Below are 8,749 nucleotides of genomic sequence, written 5' to 3'. Positions count from 1 at the left end.
AATATACAACATATTTTTATTCCAGTATATGAAGCAGACAACTGGAGGTATATCTGGTGAAGATATTTTATTTTTCATAAAAATATAATTGTACAATTCTTCAGAGAAAGAAAAAGTCTTTCAATGCCCCTCAAATACCATGCAGTTAAATAGTAATCATCTTCCCTTTTAAAAATACTTAACTGATTTCTATACTATGCAACTGATTTCTTGTGAAATATTTATGTTTTTAAACTTTCTTTGCCTTTATTTCAACTAAAGATAAGCCCAGGTTAATTCAGTACTTTCTATAAAAAGCCAAATCAAGCCTATCATAATTTAAAGATGTGGATACTGTCCCTTAGCTGAGAGTGCTTCGAAACTGCCACACTCAGACAAATTCTGATTTAGACTTAACAAAAAGATGTATTTTTAAAAGAAGTTAGACTATATTTGACCTGGTCAAGCTTATTCCATGTTTTATTCAGTTGCTCTGCTATGTGACAGGTCTATGCTAAATTAATTAGAGAATATGACTGATCTAAACACACAAACATATTTCCCCCCTTATCTTTTTATCTTTAGGGAAAAAAGAAAACATGGCTTTGTTTACTAGAGAACAAGAACAGCACTATTCTAGAAGGCCAGAGCTCACTAATTCTCTCACCCACTTCTGTTCTCTTGGCCCTTTTATTGTCCTACAGGTGACTGAGAGACGCCAAGATTTCATTATGCTGCTCTTTACCTGGAAAGGGGAAGAAAATGCATCAACTGTTTTAATCAGTGGCATTTATTAGCATAATTCAAAAGTATCCAACGCGTGCAGTCAGCACAGTGCTCAAAGCAATCAAATCATTCCTTTTAATGACCAAGGAATTGTCTCTTGGTTTGATCTACTACTAGATATCAAAAAGGTACAGTTAGGAATATACTCAAAATGTAATTTACTGTTATCCCAAATTATAATGTCCTCTATCTAAGGACACATTCACTAGTCTTGTAATGACAACGGGGGGGGGGGGCAAAAAAAATAGAACCTCAAATGACCAAAACCTGTAAATAAGAATTACAACCAGGGAAGATATACTTCAGGCCAATGGAGTCATTCCATTGAAGAGCCACATTTATTTTGGAATGTCTGCTCTGAAAACAACTTTTTGGGGAATTTAAAAGGTACTGAATAGAGAAACATAAAATAAGTTGTGGCATGTTTTGCAAAATAAAAATATACAATTCAGTAGACCAGATGGCAAAAACATACCCATTACAATCTGAACACTATACTTAAAATACTTAAAATTCTTAAGGCCTGAACATCAACAATCCTTAATCTATTTGTATTAGTGATCCTAAAAAGACATTAAAAACTCCTAAATCCCCGGTCCTCCAAAACACAGAGACCCAATAAACTGGGCTAGTGGTATATCAGTAGTCACACATGACTAGACCAGAGATCTGAGTTTGCAACCAAAGCACAAGAGGTCTTTAGGAAATTTATTCAAACTCACTGCCTGAGAGAACCGGAAATATAATCTTAACCTATATACTCCATCTCATGTTTTGCCTCACAGACAACAGAAACTGTGATGCCTCCTTATAAACTAGCAGTTCAACTAAAGATAGTTTATATAACAAAAGATAGTTGTATGGAAGTCAAATATTTGCTTCATTAAAGTGAAGAACAATTATAATGTAGCAGCAACAGAGAGCACAACTTCTGATTTACCTATAAGAAAGTGAGAACTATAGTGTCTTACTGGGACTATCAAAAGAATTCTAGCTCTATTTGAGTGTGTCATGTTAGGAGTTTGAATTCTCAAGCATCAGACTAGCTGACAGTCAGTCAGGAAAAGACAACTGTAGATGTGATGGGAATTGGAGAGGCTTAGGCTGCCCTTCCATACTTCCTGCCAGGCCCACCAGCCATGGTGCTGTGCCTAACTCCATCACCTGTGTTAAGGCCACAATGGAGGCATGACCAGGGCTGAACAGAACACACCCAGTGCGTTTCTTTCTGGCTCAAAACACATTCATATGGATGCTCATGTCAACAAACTAAGTGTCTGGCTATAGTCAGTAGATCTACTATCAATTTGTTTCTTATTTTGTTCCGGATCTCTTGATGCAGAAACTCAATCTCAGCAGCTAGTTACATCCTATTCAGAATAATCCTCTGAATAAGTTGAATACACACACACAAACACTAAGTGTGTGAACATTCACTCCTGCCCTCTCCACATACATATAGAAACATACAACAGAAAAACACACACATACATACATATTCTGGATTGCAAGATGATGCATGCTGGTGAAATGCCTGAAAGTTTACTTCCTGCTTGAAAAGAAAATGTCACTAACTAGTCTCCAAGTATAGATTAGGTCCTAACAAACTTTCATAAATAAGACAGTAACAAAGGTATTAAATAGAAGATTTCTTAAATGTTTTCTGATGGATTTTGATAACAGGGCCATTATTTAAAAGAGGCACAGCATTATGGATTATAAAAAAAGCATACATTTGTTAATATATATTCACAGCTTATGCTGGAATGGCTCACAGGAAAAATCATGGTTTGTGTAGGAAGTGTATATTACTCAAGTAAATATAAACAAGAAAGATTAGGTCCATAAAGGCTGAGAACTTGCAGGAATCAGCCCATTTGGTTTCTCTTAGTAGGGTCATGAGAGACATGAAAGGAGGTGACATCAACCAGACACATATGTACATACAACTCCATTAATTACATGGAAAGAATTATAAATATCCAGAAAAGCAATGTGGAGTTAAGGTGCAAAAATACAATCTTCAACCCATGTCTCTACTCCTGTGTTTTCAAGCATTACAACATGTTAAATGCCATGGCGGCAGCACTAACCCGCACAGGTCTGAATGTCTGCAAATTTCTAAGTATTGAAGGCCCTCTGACACCTATGATGGAACATTCTGGTAGACATTGCAGTTTTACAGAGATGACTACTGAGCTGTAGGTAGTAAACAGAGCCATGAAGTGCAATCTTGCCCATTCATCTTCAGTGAGAATCAGAATCTTGGTTTTAATCACTGATTCATCTTATTATCTTCACCCTGAAAAAGAAATAAAAGTTATCCATGTAGAAATGTGTTATGGATGTTTGATTAATCTGTTTAAAATGCATGAGAGGTTTGTTTTTTTTTTTCACCCTCTCCTTGGTGTTGCTCTGCTGTTGAGTTTTAACTGACTCATCACTGACCCTCCATTGAGTTCCCAAGGCTGTGAATCTCATGTTAGGAGACTGCTTAGGTTTCTTTAGCAGAGCCATTGATGGATTTGAACCAGACAGGCACGACCTTGGAGCTGGCAGTACAATTCCCTACAGAGCAGGCCATCAGAGCTCCCTTTAGTATCTATATTTATAGTAAATATAAAAAAATATAAATGGGAAAAAAAACCAAGCTGGTTTAGACTTTTCTTTATTTTAATTTATATTAAGGTAAATGTTACCTAGCTTATAAAAAGTTATCAAGAAGTCGTTTAACTTTTTTTTTTCCAAAAGATGAAAAGTTTATAACATTTTATCATAATTATTAACTGCCTCTGAAAACCTGCTGGAGGGTCAGTATGGGTCAGTTCCGACTAGATGGTACACAACATACAACAATCACAATAATGACATAAATACAAGACACCTTCATTTCCAAATCCTTAAGCATTTCTTCAGTAAACAGTGTTAGGAGAATGAGATAGCTCCCTGCCAAAACATGAGCTTCACCTCTACCTGACACACACAAAAATGAACTAAAAATCTATCAACTGCCTAAATATAAAAGCTAAAACCACAAAATTCTTATAATAAAACAAAGATAAATCTTTACAATCAGATTTGCCAGGAGATTCTCCACTATGACATCAAAAGCACCAACAATAAAAGAACAGGGTAAAGGGACTTCATCAAAATAAAAACTTTCATATAACAAATATTATCAATAAAGTACAAAAATAACCAAAGGGAAAAGAGATATTACCTACAAATCAGGAATCTAATGAGAGTCTAATATCTAGAACTCTTATAACTCAGAAGAAGCTAACAACTCAAAAAATGTACAAAAGACTTGACTAGATATGCTAATAAAGCTAAGACAAATGGACAGTAATTACCTGAAAAGATGTTTAAAATCATTAAAGAAATTACACAGAGATACTATTTCACATTCACTGGAATAGCTCTAACATAAAAAATGAGAAATAGCAAGTCTTAGCGAGAATATTGAAAAACTGGAACCCTCACACATTCATGGCTGATAGGAATGCAAAGTGGCTCCACTACTGTAGAAAACAATTAGGAGCTTCTCCAAAAAGTTAAAGAAGGAATTACCATAGCATCCAGCAATTCTACCAAGTATAGCCTCAAGAACTGAAAACAAGTACACAAGCACGCATGTGTATATGCATATTCATATCAGCACTATTCCCAATAGCCAAAGGGGAGAAACAACCCAAATGTCCATCAAAGGATGAATGGATATTCAGACTGTGGTATATACATAAAATGTACCATTATATCACTAAAAAGGGCAAAAGAAGTACAAAGGAAATGAAGTACTGACGTATCATAGGTGAGCACTAAAGACATTATTTTAAGTAAAAGAAGCTGGACACACAAGTCACTTTTAGATGGTTCCATTTATATGAAATATCCAGAATAGGTAAATCCATAAAGACGGAAAGCAGAATGTTTACTTGGGACTAGAGGCAGGTAACATGGGCTTAATGGGTTCTGGGTATTCTTTTGAGATGAAAGTGTTTTAGAACTAGACAGAGATGTCTAAATGCACAGTATTGTAAATATACTAAATTCCACTGAATTGTTCACTTTAAAATGGTTCATTTCATGATATATGGATTTCATCTTAATGTAAGAAGAGTCTGGACTGGTGAGGACAGGTCTTCTGATCATAGATTTGTGGCCCTTGGCACCTCGCTTATACCTTCTTCTATTTGTTGTTCCATAAAGAGGTAGAACTTAACACAACTGTTAGAAGACATAAGGAGATAATAGGGAGCGCTGGTGGCCTAGTGGCAAGAAGCTACACTGGAATCCCAGAGGCGCACAGTTTGAATCCACCAGACATTCTGCTGGAGAAGGAGGGGCAATCTCCTCCTGTACTAGTCAGATCCGATTTGACACTACACACACATAATAAAAAATAAACTTTTTTTTTTAAAAAAAAAAGATGATGAGATAAATATAAGTGAAAGGACTTTGTAAACTATAAATAAAAATATAATTAAAGGGTATTATTAACAATAATAAGAATTATATATTCAGATTTATAGACTCAATCAATTGAATAAAAAAATTCTATATAGTTTTATCAGTTGCTCTTTGTAGACCCATGTCTATAAATGCCTATCAATATTTAGAATCCAGTACCATTTTACTGGCTTATTAGTGAGTTACAAAGGAAAGATTGTTTTCTTTAGGCCCATTCTAAGGAAAATGGTCAACAGAAAACCTACTCTGAGACAGTCCTTTAATATAAATTTTCCCACACACTGTACTCACAAGAATTATTAGCTTCGGTCTTCCCAACCTTGGTGTGCCTGCTTGAGTTCTGCTGAGCTTTGCTCTGTTCTTCTCCAGTGAGTAGAGCTTTTATTTCAGAAGGGATTTTTCCTTGGTCCATTGCCATACACCACTGCTTGTACTGAAAAATGTAAGTAAAATGTTACCATCAATGAATTAAAAAATGACTAGTAGAAGTACAAAACAGAAACACTCTTATAACTAGAGATCAAGTTGGCTGCCAGGAATTAACCCTCTGCTTTATTTTTTATTTGTAACATAGGACATGAAGGGGAGCTGCTATCTTTGAGGAGGGTTGATAAAACTTAATAAATCCCTTTTTTATATACTGATGTGTTGTAGAGATTAAGAAGTTCATTCTGGATGGAAGAATAGTTTCCTGAAATAGGCCATTAATTAGAGATTTACTGTGATTAATAAATGATGCAAATGTCTACAAATAGCTCATATTATCAGCTATTCACATCTCCCTAACAATCTCTTTAGCCAAGCCCTCTCTCTAGCTAAAAATACAATTAAACTACAAATGCAGCCTGGGATTGAGTGGTGGCAATTTTTTTTAAATTTAATTACATATTATTTGGTTGGGTTTTTTAAATTAATTTCAGTGAACATTTACAGAGATTTTGGATTTCCATTCATTCATTGTTGCACTTTTCTCTCTGCCCACCAACCCCCCACCCCAGTTTGCTCTTTTTGAAAAGCAAAAGAAGAGTGGTGGCAATTTGAAAAGACAATATTGAGAGTTCAGAGAAAAAGAGAATGATGGTATAGTAAAAAAAAAAAAAAAAGTCCAATGAGAAATACTTTCAATTTGGAGTCTGTAAAAAAAATTTTTTTTAATTCATTGTTGCATCTTTTCTCTTCCTCTCCTCAGCCCTCCCCCAGCCCACATAATATACCCCTTGTTCCAGGTTATTCTCATACATATGATGCCAAATCATATTCCTTTCAGACAGTTCTTCCCCTCCAGTTCTAGTGCAGTGTTCAACCTCTTCATGTCTGTCCTATTTTATAAAAGCAATGTTACGCAGTATTTGTTCCTTTATGACCAAGATATTTCACTTAGCATAATGTCTTCAAGGTTCCCCCACATTGAGTAATGTTTTACTATTTCATTGTTTTTCAATGCATAATTTTCCATTGTGTGAATATGCCATTGTTGTTCTACCTGTTCATTTACTGATGGGAAATTTACATAGAGTTTTAATAATTGTCTTTATAGTTGGGCTTTACTCTATGATTGGAGTCACTCCTGACCACCCAGTAAGTACAAGGGGAATTTTCCCTAACCTATTCTTTTTTTTCGGACTCCTGAATCCACCAGTGGGAGCTTTACAATATGTAAAGCCATGAATTCTTTATCAAGGGGAACCTCAGAGAGTAAAATTTTGCTGACACGCATTACAAAATTGCTGCAGCAATACACTGACAGCAAACTCTCAGAAATTCCAGACAGATTTAGATGAGAACATATAATGAGAGATATCACTGGTGATGTCATATAGATCCTGGATGAAAGCAGAGAACACCAGAAAGATTTTACCTGTGTTTTGACAATGTAGATATAACTGAATGTATGGATTATAAAAATTATGGGTAACACTACAAACAGGAATTCTAGAACACTTAACGGTGCTCATGGAAAACCTGTACATAATCCAAGAGGCAGTATAATGAAAATAGATCAAGGGCATACTTTCCTGGTATACAATCAGCAAAGTATATGCCAGGGTTGTATCTTCTCACCACACATATTCAGCCTGTCTGCTGAGCAAGTACCTGAGAAGGTGGACTCTATGAAGGAGAACATGGTGCCAGGAATGACGAGCAGAGGACCTAGAAGGACAAAGCTGAACTGCCCCATCTTCTTCCCTGAGTGGCAAGTGGATTTTAACAACTGACCTTCCATTACCAGCAAAGTGTTCAACTACTGTACGAAACACAGTATTTTCAATAGCCTGTCATTCATACGTCACTACTCATCTATCAGTTTGTTGGACTGTGATGGCTTGCATGTTGCTGTGATCTAGAAGCTATGCCACTAGTATTCCAAATACCAGCAGAGCCATCCAGGATGGACAGGTTTCAGTGGAACTGGCAGACCAGGAAGCAGAACTTCTGAAGTAAGGAGCTCTTGAAAATCCTAATAATAGCAGCAGATAACTGTGAAATAGTGCTGGAAAATGATGCTCTCAGGTTGGAAATTCAACTCAAAATTCATTACCATTGAGTTAGAACTAATTCAAAAGCTGACCCTCAATTGAGTTTCTGTGTCTGTAAGTCACACAAGACAGACTGCCCATCTTTCTCCTAAGGAGAGGCGTATAGACTGAAATCATCAGAAAGGCCTAGCCTTTGCATTAGGTGCACAATTCCCTATGGCCAAGGCCACGAGAACAACCTCAGGTTGGAAAGTACTCCAAATGGGAAAGAGCATCCTCCTCAAAATACAATATACCTTAATGTCAGCACGAATAAAGCTTTCAGCCAATGAAGGATCTTTATTTGTTTTCAATTTGGCATAATTAAAAATGAGAACTGCTGAAAATACTCATAATAATTGGAACACAGAAGGTACAAAGTATGAATCAAGAAAAATGGAAGCTATGAAAATGAAACTGCATGTACAAAAATTGATATCCTAGTTAATCTTTCTTTCTCATGGCCATTGGTTTTCAGAGACAATAAACTGGAGGAAATTGCCCATCTTTCCCCCGTGGAGCAGCTGATGGATTCAAACCTCCTGCCTCTGGGTTTACAGTGCAACTCCTTACCCACTAGCCCACCTAAGCTCCCTAGTTTAGGTCTCAGCAAAGTGAAATCGGCCAGTTGAAATTAATACGGTCTTCTATGCCAGCAATGAAGAGCTGAAGAGGAATGGTGTTACATTCACAGTCAAGGACATTTGGAGAGCTGTCCTAAAGTATAATACTGTCATCTATGTGCAAACAAGGAAGACCAATTTCTTCAATTACTGCTTAAATTTACCTGTAAAGTACTAAATAACAACGATGAAGAAATAAAGATTTCTACTAACTTCAGCAGTCTGAAATGAAACATGCAATCAAATGTATTAATAATTGGTGACTGGAATGCAAAAGTTAGAAATTTTAAAAAGGAAAAAAAATTTAAAAAGGGTTGGTAGTAAAAAATATGTGCCTGGTGGCAGAAATGAGGCAAGAGATCACATGCTAGATCT

At 36.0% G+C, this 8,749-nt stretch overlaps 1 protein-coding gene across 1 annotated transcript in view; it reads right to left on the bottom strand.

Annotated features, from left to right (window-relative positions):
• Positions 1 to 677: 677 nt before the first annotated feature.
• CREBL2 (cAMP responsive element binding protein-like 2) overlaps positions 678 to 8,749 on the bottom strand; it is a 29,488-nt gene continuing 21,416 nt past the window's right edge. Inside the window, exons 3-4 of the mRNA XM_006888471.1 lie at positions 5,527 to 5,668; positions 678 to 724 (exon numbers count right to left, since the gene is read on the bottom strand). Coding sequence (XP_006888533.1) covers positions 678 to 724; positions 5,527 to 5,668 — 189 coding nt within the window. The remainder of the gene's footprint in view (positions 725 to 5,526; positions 5,669 to 8,749) is intronic.

Source organism: Elephantulus edwardii, unplaced genomic scaffold (genome assembly GCF_000299155.1).
Source record: "Elephantulus edwardii isolate Elephantulus edwardi_28Jun2011 unplaced genomic scaffold, EleEdw1.0 scaffold00067, whole genome shotgun sequence".
Taxonomy (NCBI): Eukaryota; Metazoa; Chordata; class Mammalia; order Macroscelidea; family Macroscelididae; genus Elephantulus; species Elephantulus edwardii.
The sequence above is the reverse complement of the archived record's forward strand: the minus strand, read 5'-3'. Positions and strand labels throughout refer to the sequence as shown.